The 24826-nt window shown below is 43.3% G+C and overlaps 2 protein-coding genes across 4 annotated transcripts in view; one reads left to right on the plus strand and one right to left on the minus strand.

Annotated features, from left to right (window-relative positions):
- Positions 1 to 1141: 1141 nt before the first annotated feature.
- On the plus strand, positions 1142 to 19890 carry ccnk (cyclin K). Of its 2 annotated transcripts, none has more exons than XM_063223283.1 (11): positions 1142 to 1267; positions 2196 to 2440; positions 3411 to 3492; positions 3622 to 3753; positions 5383 to 5497; positions 5598 to 5655; positions 6112 to 6281; positions 7233 to 7438; positions 10689 to 10719; positions 10894 to 10965; positions 17676 to 19890. In XM_063223283.1, exons 2-11 carry the CDS (start codon positions 2241 to 2243, stop codon positions 18248 to 18250), a joined length of 1641 nt encoding a protein of 546 aa, XP_063079353.1. In that variant the 5' UTR covers positions 1142 to 1267; positions 2196 to 2240; the 3' UTR covers positions 18251 to 19890. The 2 variants fall into 2 exon arrangements, with proteins under 2 accessions (XP_063079353.1, XP_063079354.1); XM_063223284.1 differs by having other exon boundaries at positions 5383 to 5488.
- A 2665-nt stretch (positions 19891 to 22555) lies between these two features.
- Positions 22556 to 24826, minus strand: part of ccdc85cb (coiled-coil domain containing 85C, b) — an 86074-nt gene continuing 83803 nt past the window's right edge. For both annotated transcript variants that reach the window (XM_063223287.1, XM_063223288.1), the window contains one exon: positions 22556 to 24826. This exon is cut by the window's right edge and continues 623 nt beyond it. The gene's annotated coding sequence lies outside the window, so the exon portion shown is untranslated.

Consider the following 24826-nt stretch of genomic DNA (forward strand, 5'->3'; position numbering starts at 1 on the left):
AAATATTGAAGAGGTGAACTCAAAACTTTATACACATTATATAATGACTACTGTGCATAAATAAGTGAAAGCCCAACTGGGACACTCCAACTCCCATTGTCATTGTGACACAGCGCTCCACAGCACACAAGTGCACATTGCACACAACGAAATTACATCTATGCCTCACCCGTGCAAAGGGGCAGCCCCCAGCGGCGCCCGAAAGGGAGCAGTGCGGCAGGCAGGTACCATGCTCATTGCTCAGGGTACCTTAGTCATGGAGGAGGGTGGGACAGAGCACTGCTTAATTACTGTACTCCCCTCACCAACCTGGTGGATCTGATATCGAACCGGCAACCTTTGGGCTGTAAGTCTGATGCACTAACCGCTTATGACTGCCCACTTGTAAGTGTTTTGTTGTGTTTTTTTACATGTTAATATGAAGACTGAATCTAATATTTGAACAATTGGACAGCATAAAAGCATAAAAAACAGTATTATATATTAATTTGTGCATGGAAAATGCATTTGTTGACTTTTTGCATTACGCTTTATAGACTAAAACATGTGTGCTGATGTACAAGTCAAGTCAAGTTCAAGTCAAGTTGGTTTTATCGTCAATTTCTTTACATGCACTGGTCATACAAAGAGTTTGAAATTACGTTTCTTGCTTTCCCATGCAGACATAGACTAATCTAGGTAAGGACATAGACAGTATAGACATAGTACTCATACATGGACTACAAAAGATCATATTGAAGTTATTAGTAAGTGAATTTGTCAAATAGCCTACACTACATGGACTTGAAATGTACCCCTTATTATAGAATGACTCTTAGCCCTAAATCAGAGGAATAGGCCTAAAATGTAGCCCTTGGAATGGCACAGAGTTAACATAGGGCCTACCCAGGGGTGATCTGAAAACGACTGTGCACAGGACATGCCCTCGCAATCTGTCAAATTTAGACTGTCAAAATAGACTGTGCCAATATTGCCACACATACCTGTAGGCTAGAAGTAGGTCTACCCTGGCCTACCGTTTCAAACTGCGTAGAGGTAGAAGACTTGAGGTGCGCTCTTGTTATAAACCAATGTAACTTTGGCAGGGTGACATCCACCACGCACCACGCGCGCGCACCACGTTTGGTGACGTACGTAGAACATGGCGGCCTCCTTGTTTCGACTGGGTCCGATGTGAACGAGTAGGAGATTCAATCTAACATTATAAAGATGAAAGTTGTTCCAGAAGTGGTTGCAACTGTCCTCTGAGTTGATATATTCGAACGAAGTAAGTACTTCTGGTCTTTATCTGTTATCTATTTTCCTCTGGTTTTACATAACGCTAGGTACGCCTTGTCCGTAATTTTCCTTCGTTAGCCAGCCGGACAGCTAGCTAGATAGTAGCTGCATTAGCGAAAACAATGATGTCTTGGTTATCTGCGTCTATACGGTGGTATTTTTGACTGATGATGATCGACGGAGAAAAGTAAATGCGTTTATTCTAGGTGGCATTTGACCCCTTGTCAGTTAACAGCAATTAACTGGTTGCAGTGTTGATCAATGGAAAACTAGCAACCTCCATGCTACCAAAAACTTCACGGTCAAGATAAAGATTAGGGTTGTGAACTGTGATGGTGCGTTATGACAATAAAAACGATTATTTGTCCATATTTTCTACCGTCTTGTTTGTTGTTTTAGTTGCTCATTCAAAACCATTACCAGCTGTCTTGAGATTTCTGTTTTCAAGCCTATTGTGTAAGTTATGACTGTCAAACGTAAGACGAAGTTTTTGGTGCGACTGCAAAGACTGACCCATTGCTCATTTTTAAATCGTTACGGGTTGTTTATTTCCAAAGCATGTATTTATTAAGAAATCAATGACTTGGTTAGCGTTTGGCGCAGATTAGGAACTTTTTGTTGTTGTTAGTCAGCGTTTGCTGCCTACTGCAAAAAATGGCAGAGTTGGCTGACTTAATATTATGCATGTCTCCCAAAATACAGAGTAGGCCCACCTTTATAATGACTTGTAGGTCTGGTGCCAAGCGTTGTTTTGCCCTTGTGTAAAATCACGCTGTCTCTCCTTCACAATGACCAGCATGATATGCATGCATCAACGTTTGTTTGTCTGTTTGTTTATTTGGCCCTAAGTAACCATAAAATAATATTGTATTTATATTGCGACGCTTGCTCATGGTCTTGTTCCATCTTGCCCATAGAATCTGTGTGCGTCCAAGTCGCCCTCGGTGAGGGCTAGTCACCAAATGAAGGACAACAAGGAGAACTCTTCGCACTCTTCGGGGGCGTTCGCAATCCTGGAGCACATCAAGCCATGCTGGTACTGGGACAAGAAGGACTTGGCCCACACTCCCTCCCAGTCGGAGGGCCTGGACCCGGCCACGGAAGCCCGCTACCGCAGGGAAGGGGCCCGCTTCATCTTCGACGTGGGCACAAGGCTTGGGCTGTATCCTTTTCATACGTAGAGTCAAGGAACTGTTTGTACCTTATGTGTGAGACGGTTACACAGATACATGTAGGGTGTTTCACATGCTTGAACCGTTGATTTACGTTTTGATGCGAAATAGAGGAGGTTAATTTAAGTACCAGTACGTAACAGATCGAAAAAACAAACAGAAAAAAATGTGTCCCCTAAAGACAGATGGAGGTATGAAGGGGTTGCCTGTTAGAATGCAGAAAACGCACATAATTGACCAAACGCTGGGTATGAATGGGACTGTAGTTGTTGATTGGGCATTTGAACAAAATATGGTTGAAGTTTTGTGGTTGATTGGTAACATCTATATTTGGCAGAAGAAACCATCGCACACCAGAGGTTTTGAGGTGCAGGTAGCAGGTGCAAGTTCTCCTTCAGAGAGGAAGATACCGCACACTCTTGTCCATCGTGCTGAATTTATTTACAGAAACAAACAAACAAATAAATAATGTTTTGCACGATGGACAAGTGTGTGGTATCTTCCTCTCTGATGGGTAACATCTAGCATTTTAAAGCGCCACAAAGTACTTTTTTCATTCAGTGATACAACAATGTTTTAGTCATAGGATGATTTCTTTAAAAAATATTACCTACAATTAGAAGCAAGCAATCATTCAATCATATTGTGACTAGGAAAAGGATGTCTGTGGATGATTTCGATTGAATAAGTAGAGTGTGGGTAGCCCTCAGTTTGTCCTTGGTAACTCTCAGATGCAGAAAGGTTGAGGACCCCTGGATGATGGCCTTTTCTGTGTTTTCGTTGTTAACTGCCGGTTTGGCAGAGCAGGCTATCTATCTGTCTTTGTAGTTTGATTGAGGACTGCTTAACTCCTTAGTCTTGCTGAGCTGAAATGCTTCCATGAGAATTTCGATATCAAATGTATACCTTGAAGGGGAAAAAAACACAAGTGCTACTACACCTTAACAGTTTTTTTTACAGACACTATGACACCCTGGCAACAGGCATCATATACTTCCATCGCTTCTACATGTTCCACTCTTTCAAGCAGTTTCCCAGATATGTAAGTTGCGCTGGATATAATACTAGTGCCATTTGCTGTGTTTGCGCCTCCTGCCTGCTACTAAAAACATCAATGATCCATCATAATAACCTAGATATTGCTCAACTTTCCCCCTATGGATGTTAACAGGTGACAGGGGGCTGCTGCCTGTTCTTGGCTGGCAAGGTGGAGGAGACGCCAAAGAAGTGCAAAGACATCATAAAAACAGCCCGCAGCCTCCTCAACGATGTGCAGTTCGCTCAGTTCGGAGATGATCCAAAGGTGAGCGGGCCCGTTGAATCTCTGCACAGCTGTGCTTTGTTGAATTAAGCAATTAGCCATGAGAGGCCGTGGGTATTGCTCGATTTACAGTACAACTGGTAAGGGGAGTGGGGCACGATGCAAAGCTGACTGCAACATACTGTATCCTCATTACCAACGTAGATGCGCCAGGTCTAACTTAGACGCGCATAGAATCTTAATTTGGAATGGTGTGAGTTTGTGCCCAATTTACCACAGCTATCAGCCAATCAGAATTGAGAACCAGACCGCACAGTTTTAGATTTTACAGTTTAAACTTTTCTTTTGCAACTCTGCATTTAGGTGGATTACACCACACCCATGACTGAAAATAGCCAAACATTCACAAACCTGAACATTGAAAGAAACCCTTTTTCATTCGAGGGGCCACTTCAAAATGTATAAAGCCCTCCAAGGGCCGTAGTATGAACACAAACCAGGATTTCCCCCTGCACTTTTATGCCTATAATTGAAGGTGGCCACCTTTGCAACAGACCCCATCTTCACAAGTTCCCCTGAAAATATAACTTAATTATACAGTAGCTTAACATTTCTTAGCAAAACTTGTCATATTTCATGTGCATATGCGTTTCCATCTAAAGCCAAAACATGCTCACATCCATACACCTTCACGTTACACTTCTCCAGATTTTTGTGTCTTCATTCCCTGATGAAATTGCTGTGTAAACGAAAGACACTTCACATTAAATATTTTGTCATTTCACCTCGCAATCGCCTTTGTATAAAAGGCATTGAAAAATTGAACGGATGGATTGCGGCATTTTTGCGCCTTGTTTTGATCATCACCCTATAAACGAAGCCTAACTCTTCTCTAAAGATTGTTGCAGTGGGGAGAAGTTCAGCACTAATTGTCTAGTAGTCTGCACCTGTTCTTACCCACACCCTTAACAAATGCACTACTCTGTTCTTTTGTGTTACTGCGGGCGCCTTTTTTAAAAATTTGTCCATGTAGGACTTGTCAAGTTAAAGACATTTTAAGTTGGAGTGCCTTAGTCAGAGAATTTATTCTCCTTCTTGTAGCCTAAGGGTGTTGGCATGCTTGCTGTAGGATACGCGAGCGCGTTCACAATTCGTTCATGAATGCATTAACATGCGTATTTAATGTCAAATTCGCGCGCGATGGACACGGCAGCCATATGCGTGCGTCAGGTGCGATATCTTCAAACTCGCTGGGGGCGATCATAAAAAAGACTGCACAGTTCCACGCGTGCATCGACAATGCCAGCAACTTTTAAGAGCGTCTCATTGAGTTTGTCTGAAATTACAAACATTTGCGATCATGCTTCCTTATTGCACTTTGAAAAAAGAGCGTGCAAATATAGGAGCAGTAGCAGTATTGTTTCCTTGCCCAGGGAGCCCCTCTTTTTTAGTTTTTTGTTTTCCTTGCCGTCTGTGTTCTCAAATTCCGCATCGCAATGCTGCGTGCTCTCTGCCCCCTGGATGATACCGCCAATATTTTACGTCTTGGTCAACTGCTTTCAAAGCAAGCATGTGCAGTCGGTTGCTCGCGGTAATGCGCGTCATTTGCGGCTCGCAAGAAGCATGCCGAGACCTAAACTCTTGTTGAATTCTCTCTCTCTCCCCCTCCAGGAGGAAGTCATGGTTCTGGAGAGGATCCTGCTCCAGACTATTAAGTTCGACTTGCAGGTGGAACACCCGTACCAGTTCCTCCTGCGCTACGCCAAGCAGCTAAAAGGTACGAAAGGTAGTGTACTTTCGCCGTTTTTTTCTAGTTCTTCATCAAATTCGGGGCTTGTGGTTTTGTTGTGTAGCATGCCAACTTTTCTTTTTTTCTTTGTTATCAGGTGACAAAAACAAGGTACAGAAGCTGGTTCAGATGGCGTGGACATTTGTGAATGACAGGTGGGATTACAGTTGTGTATTTACACCTTCTGGCGTGCAGTAACAACATGGTTTAAGTTACAATTTAGGCTTTGGCAAATTGATTTCTTTCTCATCTCATGGATCCAATAGAAGCATTTTTTTTCAACAAACCATTTGCCAACTTATTCATATGGTTACATAAAGATATTTGTTGTGCATTTCAGATAGATAATAGATTTTTTGCAGACAATTTGTGCAATACAATCTCCTCTCCTCTCCCATCTTATCTTATCTCTCCGCCCTCTCCTGCTTCCTCCACCCCACCTCTCCCTCCTCCTCCTTCTTCTCTGTCCTCTCTCTCCTCCTCCTTCTTCTCTGTCCTCTCTCTCCTCCTCCTTGTTCTCTGTCCGTCTTTCTCCTCCTCCTTCTCCTCTGTCCTTCTTTCTCCTCTCCTCTCCCCTCTGATCTCCTCTTCTCTGCTCTCCTCTCCTGCAGCCTGTGCACCATGCTGTCTCTTCAATGGGAGCCAGAGATTATCGCAGTGGCCGTCATGTATCTGGCGGGTCGCCTGTGCAAGTTCGACATCCAGGAGTGGACGTCCAAGCAGTCGTCCAGGCGCTGGTGGGAGCAGTTTGTCCAGGATGTTCCCGTGGAACTACTGGAGGGTAGGGCTAACAATTTTCAATATGGTAACCACTAGGGCTGCTCAATATATCGAAATCGCGATATCTAGAGTGGCGATATGCGTATCGCAAAAATGACATGTGCAGTCCAATCACCCGGCATAACCATAGCCACGCCCCCCTCTCAGACCGACAAATTAGTGACAAGTAAAACACTCGGCTATATTTCTAAATATCATTTAAATATTGTTATCAAGGTATTGCATGCTGTTATCAAGTATCGATTTTTTTTTCTGATATCGAGCAGCCCTAGTAACCACTGTGGAGGGCAGGACTAACAATTTTCAATATGGTAACTAGATCTTATTTCACCAAAAGCCACAATGGCTAGTAGATGTTAATTTTACCAGCCAAACACTCACTCACTAATGGGTCAAAGTGACGAAGTTGGTCTTTTCTACCAGCCAAACTGAAATTTCACCACCATTTGGCTGGTTTGCTGGTGTTAATTTAGCCCTGATGGTAGCCAAGATGAATAATATCACGCGTCACCAATGTAAGAAAGAGGGATCAAGTCCACAGAGGTGGAGTAACAGAGATTCAGAAAATAAAAACCCTGCCACATTTTTGCTTTGGACAAAAAAAGCAACAACAAAAAAAGGTGACTGAAGGAAGTTTCAGCTTCTGGCGTGACAGTCAGGATAGAGATTGCCTATTAATATTTGCATAGCATCAAAGACCAGCCCATCGCTATCACATCTGCAATGGTATTTGTAAGGTTTGTCTGGGCAATCTCAGAGATTAAATAAATGATTTCGCAGAGGTACACGTAAAAGCTCTAAACTATGTTGAGATAAAAGTCACACAGGTTTTTAGCCATTTCGGAACCCGACATTATAATCTATTATGATCTGTAAATGATTATAATAGTAATACAAATGTTGTATGTTGCTTTTTTAACACTCTCAGATGCTCTCTCTCGCTCTCTTTCAGACATCTGCCATCAGATCCTGGACCTGTACTCCCAGGGCAAGCAGCCTATTCCCCAGCAGCCCCCTGGTGTGGAGGAGAAGAAGGCCCCGACGCCCACCCCTGTGGCACCCCCAAGCCAGCCGCCCCCCTCCAACCCGCCCGCACCACCCCCGCCCAAGAAGGCTTCTCCACAGACCAGCCCCCCACGCCCACAAAAGCGCCCACATGTGAGTGCAGCACAGCTCGGCATGGCTTGTGTTACACACGGCTCAAATATGTAACAAACCAACGAAGAAAACTGCAGAAACAGGCCCTGCTGTGGCCAACCAGTAGGGCACTGACCCGGGTTCGATTCCCGGCCCCTTTGCCTACCCCTCCCCATCTCTCTCCCGCTTCGCTTCCTGTCCACCTTTCACGTTGTCCTGTCCAATAAAATCGACCAAAAAAATACCAAAACAAAATCTGTAAAGAAAAGAAGAAAACCACAGAAAAAGGATTCAAAGCACTCAAAACTTTTACTCAACGGCTTACAGGTCTTACAAATCAATAGCAAAGGAAACCAAAGACAACACAAATGACCAACGTGGCATCTAAAGCTCATGGGCCAGGAGCAATTGACCGATCGCAAAATCCCTCCCACAAATGGCCGCCAACCAATCCGAGCTCAGCAACGGTAACTAAGGAGAATAAAATTTGAAGGACTTCCGTCAAACACTTGTGATTTCAGTGAGACAGTAAAACCAAAGAAGGTGGATCTAACAAGAAGCGTCATTTTGTTTCTTTTCCGGTATCCACTTTATGTCGGGTGAACGCCCCTTTAGGAGACCTTCGGTTAGGAGACCTTCGGAGTCCTGAGGTTAAGAATCAATGAAGTCCCCTTAACACCTCAAAAAGAGAAAAAGAAGTAGGGCACAACGCCCCCTTAGGAGACCCAACTTGAGTACACTCTTTTGCATTGAGTGGACGTGTTTTACGATATCTTGCTCTGATTCAGTATTTTTGGTAAAACGTGCTATGGCATCTCCATGTCCGACACAACCTGAAGTTTGATAGGGACCCCGTTTTTTTTCACTTTTCAGAATCTAAAACCTCAAGCGGACTGCCAACAGGAATGCATTAAGCCGTGTGGGGGGCTGTTAGCCCCAGGTGATCATATTTAAAAGTAATAGGATTTTTTAATTCAGCAGTTGCTGCTTGAGTGTTTTTAATGGAAGCTATTCCCCTGTCTAAAGGGCCGTACACACACGTCGCTGCTAGTTACTCGCTCAGCGGATGAAGTCAATAGAATGTCTACGTGTTCCTACGAGTCTCGCTGGCGAGTAGGCGAGGAGAGTACAAGCGATGCGATGTGGGCGGGTTCCGAGATAAACTTATTTTATCTTCGAGCGACGCGAGTTAAGCGAGTAACCAATTGGAATGCAGAATACAGATTATTGACAGGTGACGTTGCCCCTGTGGTGTTCTGACCACCCAACTTCTGCACGCCATCACACTTTGTTTAAAAGTGTTGAGGAAAATACATACAGTGTACACCATCAAAGGTTCATATGCATGGTTGTGCACAGCACACGATCAACGTTAAACAGCGTAGCACTACATTTTGTTTCGTACGGACGTTATTGGCGCGGACAGCAGGAACCATGACAACCAGTAAACAAAATCACCCAGAGCGAGTGGCAAGTAGGCGAGTGAGCAAGTAGCGAGTAAATAGCAGCGACGTGTGTGTACGGCCCTTAACTGTTACATATAGCCTATGTAAATCGTCAACAACAAAAAACACTTTACCCATTTGGAATTGAATGAAGAAAAACAAATCTGTATGCTTATGTTATGAACTTGGAGCAAACCATACGTAGCCTAGGCTAGCTGTGCAGTCGTCTTGTTTGCTAATAGCCCCCTTCCCCTTTGCATTTAGCTGGCACAAAACATAGCCTAAGCAAATACTAATGCATCACTCAGACTTGAAGACAATAGTGTATGACATTATAGTATTGGATTCACAACATTATGATTCAAAGTTTATTTGGAAACAACTACTTGCGTTGCGTTGCTTAATAAGTCTACACAACCCACTGAGCAGCCCCCGCCCTCTCTCCTTCTCGATGTGTATGTGTGTGTGTACCCGTGTGACAGCCAAAAAAATGGAACACTGAAATGGGGCTGCACTTGTCCCAACCTTGTTATGCAGATATGAACTGTCAAAAACTATGTGAACAGAAGAGACGCCCAGTGTGACTGCCCCAGAGCCATGTGCAGTGTGTCCAAAGCCCCGTCAAAGGTCCATTGGCGGACCCTGTAATGTCCCAGTTTACACCAAATACTGTCCTGGTTAAAGACGTTACATCACCATCATCAAGTTGTTGTACTTCACAGTTGAATAAAGCTTGTAGTAATCAGTGTGTGTATGCAATAAATGTACACACATGGCCTATGAAACGTAACCAAAATGTGTGTCTGGTTCTAAGTTGTTGACGGACGTAGCAACAATAACTAGGGAGTGTGACTTTTGCAATCGGTCAATTGTAAGCAGTCTAATACGCATGAACGGCGTGGCGCGTGCCATGTGCGTTACGCCCTTTTTTGGGGGAAAACATTGGGGTTAAAGCCAATGCAAGTCAATTGGTGGTGTTGGGAAAGAATAAACAAAAGATAAGGACCTGTAGACTAGCGTTGTTCACGGTCAACATGCCAAAAACCCGTGGTGTAGTCTACGTAGAACGTTCTAAATTTCAGGGATTTCAGTATACCCACTTAAAATTGATTGATCCATTATTTTGAATAGCACAAATATATACGGTATACCCACTTCAAAAAATGCTCAAATATACAGTATACCCACCATAAAGAAGTAGATTACTCTGCCAAAAACGTGTAGTGTTGCTGGCTGTTCAAATAATATAGCCAAACAGACGAGTCTGAAGAAGGGACTGTGTTCATTTAGGCTAGCCGATGTAGCATGTAAGTTTGGAGACATTTGGTTTGTTTTCCCCCAAAAAAGGTGCGTAATCCACTTTCAGGAGCAAAGAACCCGGAGGGCCGTTCATTGGCTGCCGTATGCTTGCGCCGAGCTCATTACATATTTTTAGCTGAAGTTCAACTTCTCTTTAAACGCTTTTTGGCAGCCTCGGAGCTAAAAACGGTTTTACAGCTTTTGCCGCTTCTGCCGCTTGCTTGCTCTTCCATACAAAGTCAATTACTTCCGCCGCTTTCCACGCCTTCAACGCCGGCTGTCTGTCCGTAAAGTTATTGGAATCATTCTTTCAGTCTTACTCTGTTGTTCATATTAGCTACAGTACTTTTTGATGCAGCGTTATTTATTTTCATAGTTGCTCAGTTTGAGTACACACACTTTCCTAGACACACACACACACACACACACACATGTACTCCTACAAGGAAGCATTCATGCCTCCAATAGATATTCTTTCCTGAACTGAGTTTGATATTTTGCTGCTTTTGTGGTTTTTTTCTTCACAGATATCCCCTAAAGAAGACTCCAAACCTACAGGTAAACCCCCGCCACACTGCTCCACACACACATCCATCAATGTCACCAGGCCCAGTCACATTGAAAGTTATGCATACTCCCCTTACAGTGTCTTCACTGAGCAAGATGATGAAATCTCTAATGACAGTTTAATCATCTAATTCCGATGTCTTTTTGAATTAATCTCGCCTGCAGAGCAAGTTGGCAACAAGATTCCCCGTCTGGAGTCGCCGATGCCTCCCCTGCCAACCGCTCAGCCACCCCAGGGTGAGTACCACTACACGTGACCACACACAACAGAACAGAACAGGCCACAATTAGGCCCGGCCTCATATTGACTTGTGGATTCTGAGAGTGCAGGTTGTGACAATGATGCCATACACATGTCATTCTGGCTATATGCAAAGAATGTGTGTTGTGGCATGAGTGTGTTCACTTCTTCTAATGGAAAACAGAGAATTAAAACTCTAAAAGTTTCTCTTGCCCATAGAAATTACATGACGTTTGCACTTGTAAAGACAGTGTATGCTTTTAGATAAACCAGTACTGTTTTCCAAGGCATTGAGTAGCTTCTTCAAAACCTCAGTTTTGCACTGAGACATGTGACTCAGGAATTGAAATCTGGTCTCATAGGTTGTGTAACTGAACAAGCACTGCTGCACCCTGTGAGCTGTTGTCATTCCTATGGTCATATGACAAGGCAGTTGAGTCTTGTCTCCAGTCCATGGCACGTCTAGTTTTAAAGTGCACTGTGTAGGATGGTGGCCAGAGTAGGTATTGCAACCATGCTGCTCATTGAAACTGCTGTTTACTGCCAAAGTTGATCTTTTCTTGAATATGTACTGAATAATGAACTAATACTTACTAGAATGACCAAAGTTCAGTAAATTTTGCAGCTAAAAATGTCTATTTCTGGAAATTCAAAATGGAAGACAGATCCCAAGATTTGCTGTTTTCGTGCATGAAAAGTACAATTTTACCAGTCACAATGAATACTTAGAATTTGATGGTGGTGGTGAGTATTCATGAAAAAGTAACATTTTTTGAATGGGCAGCATGAATTCTGGAAGTAAATTACTTAATATATTACACAATGCACCTTTTAAACCACTGTTCAGCCTCACAGCTTTTTGTACTTGTTGAGTCAGGCCTTGTGGGTGGGTGGACGGTTGTGATTGTGTTAAATCCGGTTCTGGCTAGGTTTAGCTGCAGGATTCGCTGGCTCTCATTATTATACGTTCCATCATGCTGAGACCAGCAGATGGCTCACTGCCTTTCTATTTTCTTCCTAATGTTTATTAGCCGTGGCCTAATGGATAGAGAGTTGGGTCTTTCAATCTGAGGGTCGTCGGTTCGTACCCCCCCCCATGACCTCCCTCCACCTCTATCCATGACTGAAGTGCCCTTGAGTAAGGCACCTTACATTACTCTACATGGCACATTGCTCACGGGACTGCAAGCGATACCCTAATACTAAACTAATAATGGTACCAAAATACTAAATACTCTAAGTCGTTTTGGATAAAGTTGTCAGTTAAGTGCCTTGTAATAAAAGACTGGAGGAAAAAATCCTTGGTCCATCAATCAACTTCAGTTGATTAATGTGGTTAAGAAAAACCTTTATTTAACAGGCAAATGCATTTAAAAAACACCAATGTGTATTGACGCTGCGGCCTTCATCAGGGTGTTAATGTAATATTTTCCTTGCCCTCCTCCATCAATGTCGTCTGGGCTATCTCAACACATTACATTTAGAAGACGCTATTATCCAAAGCGACTGACAAGGAGGACATGCATAATAGCAAGTGCAGAGTGTGCGGTGAATACAGAGTACAGCCGTATTATATACAAGTAAAGCACAGCAAAGTACAGCAATAAACAAACTGTGGAGAGTAGTGTAGAGTATCATTTATTGATCCCAGGGGGAAATTATACTTAAATTATACTTAAATTAAACTATGGAGTACCTACTGAGAGTGCGATCAGGACAAAGTAAGTGCACAGGGTTATAGAGGATTACGGATGACTAGAGATAGTTTTGTTATGCAGGGAAGCTCTTTCAGTAGACCTAGAGAAGAGTCCGCACACTTAAAATTCTTTTTGTGTTCTTTTATTATTTCATGGCTGGATTGCATTTCGACTTCAACAGTCTTCATCAGATTCTCCAAGGAGAAGACTGTTGAAGTCGAAATGCAATCCAGCCATGAAATGAGAAAAGAACACAAAAAGTATTTTAAGTGTGCGGACCTCTCACTCCGAAACTACACTCAGCCTTTGTCCTGCACCTTTTCCTGGGATGTGCACAATCTTCACCTTCAACTGTCTGTACTTTCCTCCCTCATTTCCTCCCTTGCTCCCTCCGCTGGAGAAGAGGAGAGAGCTGAACTGAGCCCAGAGGTCAGAGGAATCGACTGGAGGGAGCATATTGATATGCAGAACATTTCTTTGTCAAAACCTTTTCATGCAGATCCTCTGTTATATTGTCACCGAAATGGTAATAATGACCATATCTATCTGTTACTGAAGGCACTTGATAATGTCTTAAAGGGACACTGGGTGAGATTTTTAGTTGTTTATTTCCAGACTCCATGCTACCCATTCATTAATGTTACCTTTTTCATGAATACTTACCACAACAATGTTGTTATGATGTAGTTGATCTTTTTCAGTCAATAGGGAATTTGATTGCTGGCGATTTCCATCTGCATAAAAGGCCTACCAAACTATAGTTGGGTCAAATTGAAAATATTATATCTAATTGGTGGCTAAGTAGGACAGAGGGGGACTGCCTTAATTTCTCTGAAATTGTTTTGACAAGGTGAAGAAATATCTTTAGTCATCACCAGGGGGCAGGCTTTCACTACATTTGGCTGTGGATAGCAACCGTGATCAGTGTGAAGAGTAAAATAACTACAGAATATCAGTCACATGCCGCAACCTTCTGCTTTAAAGGAAATGGTTTATGCGTATACCACTCCATGTTGTGTAGTATTACTTTATTTTACTACATTGAACCACATGGCAATAAAAATATAGCTGTTCAATTGACATTCTAGTTTAACAATATTGTGTATGCTTTAAAATATAATATGAAATGTAGGAAAGTATACTTTTTCCTATACTGTATAGGCAAAACGTCCTACATTCTGTATAATGTGTCATGCTATCTTTGCCTAACATAACACTGAAAACATCCATTTACAAAAAAAAAAAGGATTATGACTCGTTGCTAGATTGTCTCCTTTGAGTGTTATCTTTCTCAGACGGTGGCCGATTCACACAGTGTCTCGTTTCCTGTGTGTGAGGGTTATTGCATAACTCCTGCTCCAACTCTTAGGCTCTCTAGCCAGGCCGTGCCCTCCTAGTGACGCAACACCATCAGCATTGCAACTAGTCAGGTCAAGAACAATGCAACAATGCAACAATACTTTCTGAGCTCCCGAAAAATTGGAAACTCCTCCCACTTTGTCGGGAAGCAAACAACCATTAGCAAACCAAGGGAGGTGGGTCAACCATGCCGTTTCTGAAATGTTAAGTTAATTGTTATGCTCTTGGTCAGACCAAGTCTCGAAGAGATTTGAAAGTCGATGATAATCAGGCTATAGGCTCTCCCTCCCATGAATAGGCTCCACCTACTGACCCCTCTCCCCAAGCCTATTACTGCATTAGCCACTACATGTACAAGTATGTATCCCAGTCCCACTGTTGGTCTGTCTGTCGGCGTCCGACTGGCTAGCTTTTAGCCTTATCTCTAATATATTTTCCTGTGATGACGGACAGACAAGACATTGTTTTTCACTGCAGTGAAGAGTGCAACTTGCCAGTAAAAAAAAAAGTCCAAAAAAGTCCTGGCACTTACTTGAATAAAACAGTCTGTTAGACCTTTAAAACAAACAAACAAAGAAGGACAAAACTCAAAACATCATTAAAATATGTCTCGCTGATTGAGCGCTCTGGGAGACATAAGACACTGCTTTTTGTACATAAAGATCTTGGTGCTGAACCACAAAAACAACCTATACTAACTAATACGATCAAAACTATGAGGTCCGCAACATTGATAACATTTGTAACATGTTTCATGAATCATTATATGATCTTCATGATCAAAAGTTAAGAACTAAAACAATGTTTGGAGTGTGTTTACTGGTGTTTTGGACTTCATAGTACAGTTTCAGCTGAGAGTGAGAGAGAAATGAGTAATTTTTGGTTTCATCTCAGCAGTGCAATGTTTTGGCAGTAAAGTGGACTTGTGTGTAAATTACAATATTTCAGCTATTATTGCTATTATTCTTATATCTGTATCACAGTTCTGGTCCGTGTGTTACTTTCTGCTCCTCACCTGAAAATGTTGAGAGAGTAATCCATAATAACCACTGGTGTGATCGCAGTAGTGCAATGTGTTTGGCGGGAAAGTGGTCTCGTGCGTAAGTGGGCTTACGCATGAGTCTAGTTGTAGATCGTTGTTTGTAAACCTGTCGCCTAATCCCACATCACCTTTCTGTAAATACGCAACACTCTCAGTCTCCAGCGACCCCAGATTTCTTGACAGCTACACTTTCCTAGAAGTGTGTGTCCACGTGAGGGCTGGATTTTCTCTGCTTGTTTGCTCACAGCCTTCCTGGTGTATTTTCCTTTGCTTTTGGCCTCCCTGGCCTTTGTATCCCCTCCGCTGGGGCTAAATCTAAAGCTAGCCTAATCTCGGTCGTAGACAACATTGCACAACAGAAGACATAGGGGTTAAGTACTTCAGGTGTACCTCAGCCCAGGTTCTGAATTCTTTTTTTTATTTTTTTTTTAAGTATTGAAAATAATCAAATCGCTGGCCCCTGTCCAATGCCCTAGCTCCATAGCATAACAGAGGTGGAAAAGTAATTGGAAAAAATTGAATCGAATGGAATCGTATCGTATCGTATCGTATCGTGGGGAATTCTTAAAGGGGCATTCCACCGGTGGAGACATGAATATGTATTGAAAGTGGGCCATATATGTAGTAGAATAGTAGCATACATTTCTAATTTGGTGCCTTCTTGGCCGAGAAAAGGCAGAAAATGACTTTTTAGTGCTTGTGGATTTGTGACAACAATCCCCATAATGCATTGCAATGCTCAAGTTCCACAGGCCACACCCAGGCAGCTCTGCCAGTGACTTACTGGAGCCTCAATGCCAGTAGGTGAATTCGACATGTGTCAACGCATGCATGCGCATTTAGACAGCAATGCACCCTGGATGGAAAATGCTGCATGACGGTTAGATTTCCTGTCAAACTTCGAAATTTCGTCGATGTTGCGTTGACGAGGTGACATGTCACATGGTGTCAAACTATCGCGGGATGCATGCGGCTGCAGTCAGATCTTGCAACCTCTGCAGTTGCTTATCCCCTTCAACGCTCGTCGGCGGACTGCCTCCGAGGTCACGCGCCCATGAACTGGTTGGTCAACAACTCACTCACGTGTGTATATGGGTCTTGTCTTACACCTCTACACAAGTTTGCGCAGGTCCCCACTTCAGCTCCTCCTCACTGCCTGTCCCCCCACTCCTCACACGTGGTGTGTTAGTAGAGCAAACTGGTGCGAGCTCATCGTCTCGTTCATATTTGTGGCCGACTTTAAATGCGCTGTATTTAATAACACCCACATCGTGACAACAAGTTCTCGCTCACGTGCTTCCGTCAACGTTGGTCGACAGCAACAAAGTCGTATGGGCTTATTGATCTGTGATAGGTTTGTCAGCGCATTAGGTCCAACCCCCCTATATTGAAAGGGTGGAAAAAGGCTTGTAGTCTCAACAGAAATCCACCTCTCTTACACTTCCTCCTACAATGATGCAAAATGACGATTTTAACATCATTGTAGGAGGAAGTGTTAAGAGGTGAATACGGATTTCTCCTGTCTCTGGGGGAATTGAGAGTGTTGCACGGCCATTCAAAAGTATGACTGGGTGCCTAGCGATGGAAAGCCTAATACAAATGGATGGAGTGTCCCTTTACGTGTCAAAAATAATCGATTCTCTGCTTTAAGAAATCGATACCGTATATCGTATCGTCATGGAGGCTGTGATTTACACCCCTAATGGCCTTGGTGCTAGTGGTAAGTTTAAAGTTGGCCTAGTCCTGATAATGGCTGACAGTCACCAGTGAGTCTTGATCAGGTCTTGAAAAGGCACGGTGTGATGCCATCCCCAGGCAGGGGGTCTTCTGATGCACTAATACACACACCACTTGTGGCCACCCTCTGGGTCCTGAAAGCGGATTAAGCAAAAATGCCTTCAGTGACTACTACAGGCTCTTTCGAAGAAGGTAGAATGACAGGGAGGGCCAGCATGGTTATTATTCTCAACCATGTAGAGAGAGGAATAAGTTGTGTCTGTGGAGTGTTGACATAAAAAAAAATCTTCTGGTGCTCATCGGTATCTAAAAAATGCTAAATGTGAGGTCAAAGAGAGAGGGTCCGAGGCACTCTGAAGTCCGTTTAAAAGTCCTTGGCTGGATGTCCATGATTAAATAAAGGACTTTAAAACGGACTTCAGATTGCCTCGGACCCTCTCTCTCTTTGACCTCATGGTTATTATTCTGTTCTATTGTTCTATGTTCTATTACACTATTCTACTCACTCTGTTAGACATGGGACGGTTTTGGCGTTATGTCATCAGTTCTTCTAATATATCTTTGTTGTTCACAGGCATCAATGTTTGCACAGATTAAATCTGATTATGCATTAGGTTAAATTATATTTTGAGTATAAAACCTTGGTTTATGTATGTAACTGCAGTTCTATGGCTTTCAAATGAGCACCTGACAGTCAGGAGAAACAGAATAGAACTGTACCAAAAGCAATTTAGCAATTTCTTTTGTCAGTATCCTGTTGCTTTCAGCCACACAGAGGTACAGTATCAATTAAACTTTGTTGTCTGTGTCTGTGTCTGTCTGTCTGTGCGTGTGTGCGTGCGTGTGTGCGTGCGTGTGTGTGTCCTTTCAGAGCGCAAGCCCCCGCCCGCGGCCCCTGCCCCGCCTGTGGACGCCGAGCCGGCCGCGGCAGGTGACAGCGCTGACAAGGGTCTGCCCCCTCTCCCCCACGGGGCGCCGCCTCCTCTGCCCCACCGCCCTCCACCCCCGCCCCCCTCCAGCTACATCATGGGCATCCCCACATCCAGCTCTTACATGTCTGGAGAGGGCTTCCAGAGCCTCCAGTCCATGATGAAGACTGAGGGGCCTTCCTACACCCAACTGCCCCCCACCTACGGACCGCCCATGGGCTACCACCACGTTTACCCTCCTCCCAACCCCCCTCCAAAGGGCCCGCCCCCACCTTCCTCTTACCCTCCGCCCCCCAATCTGCCGCCCCCCTCGCCAGCCTACCCTCCGCCGGGGTACAACCACAGCTACCCCCCGCCGCCGCCTCGCATGCCGCCCTCCCACAGCGTGCCGCCGCCGGGCATGGGGCTGCCCACTGGGTACCCGCCGCCTCCGCCCGTGCCCCAGACCCAGGTGCCCTTGCCCCCGCCTGGCATGCCCCCCGTGCCGGGGATGAACCGGGGAGCCTGGATGAGATGAGGGGAGCGAGGGAAGAGAAGAGTGGAAGAGGGACGAGAAGAGAAGAGAAGAAAAGGAGAGATGTCTCGGCAGATAGAGCCGCTCTCAAAGGGATGAGTTGTGTAGTGAAGTGTGGTGCGTGGATGGGTTGGATGAGAGCCTGAGAGACTCAAGCACACCTGTGTAAATACTGTTGATGAAGAAAAAGAAAAACACAGTGGCTCCGCAACTAATAGGCTATAAACAAGAAGCAAACACATCCAGGGTGGAAGCGACCCCTGCAGAACTTAACCAAACCCCAGCACTGAGACCTCAAGACACACACACACACACACACACACACACACACACACACACACACACACACACACACACACACACACACACACACACACACACACACACACAGAGTATGGACAGGATCTGATAGTCCAATGGAGCAGCACAACCACAGAGTTTAATGATGCTGGATGCAGGCATAACTTTTCTCTTTCATTTTTTTATAGTTCATTTTTTTTCCCCAACATTACTGATGTGCTGTTTTTTTGTTATTTTTGTTGTGGTCATTCCATGTTTAAGGGACTTGATTAATATCACCTAGATGTGTGAGGCATAGGAGGAATTATTGCGTTTCATGTTGCGTTGCTGCAACCACCACAGCTCAAATCTGTTGTGCATCAGCTATTTTTAATAGTACACTGTATGTTCAGGGTTCTAAATTAACACCAGCCAAACGGCCAAATGCTGTAACTGAAATTTAAGTTTGGCTGGTAGGAAAGACCAACTTTCAAGCCACTTTGACCCATTATTAGTGAGTGTGTGTTTGGCTAGTGAGATTAACATCTACTACTAGCCATTTTGGCTGGTGATGGAAAAAAGTTAATTTGGGGCCCTGTGCATGTTAATACAAAAATGGCTTTCCCTCCTCATCAGTGTTATGATTTGACACTGGGTGCGTTCCAATATGCAACCTTGCGTCCCTCCACTTGTGCTTGTGGCCTTCTACGAGGAAGTAATACGTTGTGATGACATCACTGACGACAGCATTATATTTCAATATCTTGTAAAAGCTCAATTGGAAAGTCATTTTCCCATTTGCAAACTGGATGGTGAATGAAGAGTAGTCCCCCCAGAATTGTTGTGGCTAGGCTGACAGCGGGGAAACTTAATTGTTTTCTCCGTGGAGGCGTGGCATCAGCAAAACGTGAGGCCACAAGCACAAGTGGAGGACGCAAGGTCGCTTATTGGAATGCACACATTGTTTCACTCCACTCATGCTCATGCATCCAGGACACTGTGGTGAGAATGTACTGACGCAAGTGGACCGTTTGTTCTTTGGGGTTTTGGGGGAGCAGTTTGTCATCAGTTGAATCACTGCGTAATACACTGACTCCTGTACATTTACTTTTCCCCCTGCTCCTTTCTCTTTTGTAAATTTGATCTTGGATGACTTGCCCTTCTTTCTATTAGTTAGTGGTATTTTCCATATGTGCCTTAGGAATAGGCTGTAATGTGATAGGTAGGGCAGCCAGCAGCAGCAGCAGCAGCAGCAGCAGCAGCAGTACCCACTGATGATCTCCCTGCATACAGGATTGTCCTGTTTTTATGTGATTCTGTGCCACTTGGCATCATTAAACAACAACGTTTCTGTTTTTCCTCTGGTCTACAGTCTGGTTGTGTATGTGTATGTGTGTGTGTGTTTGTGTGTGAGCCAGTGTGTATTTGTTGGTGGAAGTATGTGTGTGTGCGCGCGACTGTGTGTGTTTGTGAAAATGTGTGTATGTTACGTGTTGTGGCTTTGGCTGGGCTTGTTGTGTCTGCCTTGTTCAGGTAAGCTCGTTCGAGAGGTGTGGGAAAGTTCAGACGCAACAAAAGCAGCTTAGTGTGTGTGTGTTTCCGCCACGTTGCACAACACACGTACATCACGCAGTCTCGGGTGGGCGGGGGAGACTGAAATCCTGTCGCTCCCTGTCCGGACGGGCTTTCATTGTAGTATCGGTATTACTGCTGCAAGGGACACTGTCCTCAGATAAGCATTATGTCATACAGAAACAACACTGATGGGCTGCTGTGTCCTTGCACAATGGATATAATATGATATATAGGCCTAATATAATAGGATTCTAGAGATTCTTTGAAGTTCGTTTTGTCATTGTACCGATATCAGAGACTGCATAATATAAGCCTACTCCTAGAATCTCTGCCGATATTGGTTGTGAGATAAAGTTCTTTTTTTGTATGGCAAAATGCAACATGTAGTCTGTTATTTCCTGAAGTTTTATGCGGCAGTGTTTCACATGTTAGTTGAAAGTGGACAGAGAGTTGAGTACACTTGTAGTGAAAGCCTGTTGGGAACTTTTTTTGTCAAACCAAAAAGCTTTTCAGAACAAAAATATGAATTCTAAATGAGAGCAAGAGACAGTTTGAAAGGAACATCTTTCTTTAATATTTAAACTCATCTAAAAGTGGGCTATTCCATATAGTACAATTTCTCTTTTCAAACTACAAACGCCTTGTCCAATATACAACTCCAGTTTGGCTTTTGAAAAAAATAAAAAAGGAAAATAAAAATGAACATCTGTCATGCTAGCTACTAATGGATTGGCTTTTAACACTGGAAACTCTCTAGGGGGTCCAGTTAGGATATCTGTTACCATGTAACAGAGGAAAACAGTCAAAACCACAGGCTCCTAAAAACCCAAACCCATGCAGATCGATCGAGAGGTGGGGCACTCCAAATGCCTCATCGTGTTTAACACAAATTGAAACATGGCTTTGCATTCAAATTTAAATTCAACTCCTAAAAAGAAGGACACTTTTCTTCGTAGTTACAGTTTTAGATGATTAGACGTTTCTGAGAATTCACAATCCACACAGGGGAAGAAAAAAAACAAGCTACCTTATCAGGGCAATACCAGTCATGTTATAATTTGAAACTGTAATATAAGGTCCGACAGAGCTTTTCAGAAAAGTAAGAGCTTTTCCCAATAAAACGTTTTTAAAAAAGCTTACAAGTTTCAACTTTCAATTCAGCTGCATTACATACAGTATATAATGGTTTCATTTCAGCCGTTCCTTATGTTCACACTCTCCAGACTATTATACAACAATAAATAACCTACTTTTTTTCTTTAAGTAGACACTGAATTGTCCAGCTAAAAAAAAATCAAAACATCAACTTGGGAGAGAGAGAAAAATAGAAAAGGATATTGGAAAATGCCACCAAGGGAAGACATCTTTCTCACATTCCAACTGAAAAGCTCTTCTGTCATGAACATGCACAGAAATGGGTGAAATGCATCTTGCCATGCTTCTTACACACTTGTTGTTACCTGGGGATTGATTGATTGATTAAAAGACGGCCTACCCCTGTTTAACGAGCCAGGCCCTCACACTCAGGGTGCGTTCCAATATGCGACATTGCTTCCTCCACTTGTGCTTGTGGCCTCGTACTAGGAAGTAATATGTCATGATGACATGACTGATAACAGCATTATATTTCAATATCTTGCGAAAGCTCAATTGTGAAGTCTTTTTTCTCATTTGCAATTGGGATGGTGAATGAGCTCAAAAGTTGTTGTGGCTAGGCTGACAGCTGGGAAACTTTATTGTTTTCTCTACAGAGGAGGAGCCAGAAGGCAGGGCGAGGCCACAAGCACAAGTGGAGGAAGCAAGGTTGCATATTGGAACGCACACACGGAGCCCTGAGGTGGTCTTGGTGACAGAAAAAAAGCCAGGCTCGACTTGGGCACATGAAATGGGGGAACAGAAACAGGAAGACTCTACAGCACTCCAAAATCACAGTTATTACATAGTGCAGATATCCAATGGAGTTGTTGAGAGCAAGCAAGCACGCTCTGCACAGCACAGTATATTTCCCTCAGATGTTTGTCAGCCATATGTGTAGAGGAGGAATAGTCATTAGCCTTCCTCCCAATTAGTCAAACTAGTTCTGTTTTGAAGCAAAGCAGGTGTAAACACCTACTGTACATTCATCTTATAGAAGAGCCTGGAGACCTCATTTTCTTAAAGGTACACTGTGCAGGAAATGGTCAAACAAGGTACTGCAACTATGCTGCTCATTGAAACTGGGTTGCCTATTGCCAAATTGTATCTTTTCATGAAAGTGTACTGAGTAATAAACTAATATTTTCTACTATGGCCCAAGTACAGTCATTTTTGCAGCTAAAAATGGCTATTTTTGGAAATTTAGAATGGCGGACCATGGAGAAGATCCCCCTTTTCATGTATGAAAAGTGCAATTTTTCCAGTCATAATGAATACTTAGAATTTGATGGTGGTGGTAAGTATTCATGAAAAAGGTGACATGAATGAATGGGCAGCATGAATTCTGGAAATAAACAACTAAAAATCTCACACAGTGTCCCTTTAAGAATCTTTCTTCAGAAAATGAGAACTCCAGGCTCTTCTATTAGATGATTAACCTCTTGACTTAACCTGGTTTACTCCTGAACTAGCTTTGTAGTATAGGCCCCCAGTTTCAGGTAGAAAGCCATAGAAAACAGTGCCACTTACAGTATATGTTCACGTCTATACCACCAGATCCAATTGTAGTACCTGCTTCAAATGCATTGAATAAAAGGTGTCTGACATCATCATCATCATTGTTGTTTAAAAAGGTCCATTAGGGCACAAAGAGGCGGTGGGGTACCTTTAGGTTAAATGATACATAACAGGAGGTGTGAATCCCAGGTAAAGACATTAAAAATCTGCCACATGCAGTATTTTATCCAGCCAGCTCAGAATGATTTGATCCAGCTCCGAATGTGGTGAATGAGCATTCATGAGTACTGTAAGCACATCAGCTACTTAGCCTACTTAAAATCTTGGATAACGTGGCAGGGTTTTGATTTTTGGAACACCTACTGTTTACTAACAATCTAAATCTAAGCTTCCCAACTTTTCACAAGCGTGTATAAAGCAGTCTTTTCTTCTTTACATCCCAAACCTGAGAAGATGATTGTCAAGCATGCACAGCACACTACTGTAATCGCATTTTTTGTTTCAGGTTCACAAATTGTACAACAAAGAGTACAAAGTTTGTTGACTTTTACGCTGACATACGTAGGTATGGGAAAACCAATGGAGTATGATTTTCTATATTCTTTTTTTCTGTTTTCAAAAGAAACCTGCATAACTTATTATTGTCTGTTAACTGGAAGGGAAAAAGTGGCATAAAGACATGGTTCAATGAAATAACAGTGCAATATCCAGTTGTCAAGACTGACTTCAAAACACAATTCGTAGTCCGCACTGAGCCGTCAGAAGCAACGACATAAAATAAAATAAAAAATAGCAAGTACAGCATCACAACAAAAAAGATGAAAACAAAGTAGTGCTAAACTTGATTTCATTGTACATTATCTTACACATACTGAGAAGTGTTTCTGTGGACAGTGTGTTTTGGTCTGAGGAGGAAGGGCCGAGGTTACTATACTGTTGGAGATTGCCACCTCCTGGGGCATTAACGGGTGGGGGCCGGGGGCAGGGGGTAGGCAGGGGTACTAGAGGTAAGAAATACCAGTGAGTGCATACAGCTGCGCTCTTCAAAAACTACTGAGTGCAGGCAAGGTTGATGTTGGTCGTGTGGGTGAAATTTGTTATCCTAAAACTTTACGCCCCCCCTATAACGCACATACAGTGTACACACTAGGGGAGTGTTATAACTAGCTGTTTGTTTGTGGTAATACTGTACACAGAGAGTGAGACGGATGCTTGGTGTGTGTGTGAGAGGGTGCCAGCCAAGGACCGTTTTGGGTGGTGGAGTTGGAGTACGAGGAGACAATTGTGCTTTCTGCACAACATTTTTTTCTGTGTGTATGTCTGTAGCCCTATTCTGACGGGACTAGTTTTATGTATGGGCATGGGGTAATGTGAGTCTTAGGTGAGAATGTCAGTAATAGAAATTGCCTATTCGGACTGGATTAAAATATATCAGTGAAAGAACAGAAAGTGGTAGGGGTAAGTCTTCACGCATGGCAGTGACAGTCTTGTTGTCACATGTACGCAATCTCCACAATATATTGTTGGTTTTTAAGCATATTAGTACGAATCTATGGAGGCATTTGGTCCCGTTGAACAATTTTAATAATTGCTTGCTGCCATTCTAATGCTTCTGAATGCATGTCGATATATCTGAGGAGTGCGTTGGACCAATAGCTTCCTGAATTTGACAGCAAAAAAAAACATTTTGGAACACCTCCGTAAAACAAAATGGAATGCTTCCTTCATGATTATAATGTTAGCAAGCCCAGATAGATTAGATATAATGTGCATTCCATGCACTTTAACAGACATCTTTAAATAGGGTCGTATTCGTACGGATTTGACATTACCCAGAGTATTTTCTCAGGACCATTTCTCAAGAGGTGAACCACTCGGCAAAGTTTACCGAGATTTAGCCTACATGGCACGTTCGGACAGGACTACATTTCCCAGTTATTATTACTTTACCCCAGGTCCCCCATAAAACTAGTACCGTCCGAATATGCCTTTAGTGTTCGTGAAGGGACATGGAGAGATGACTAAGGGCAGTGACTTGTCTCCCCCAGGAGAATATCCTCTTGTCTCTAGGCA

This window comes from Engraulis encrasicolus, chromosome 18 (assembly GCF_034702125.1).
Source record: "Engraulis encrasicolus isolate BLACKSEA-1 chromosome 18, IST_EnEncr_1.0, whole genome shotgun sequence".
In the NCBI taxonomy this organism is placed as follows: Eukaryota; Metazoa; Chordata; class Actinopteri; order Clupeiformes; family Engraulidae; genus Engraulis; species Engraulis encrasicolus.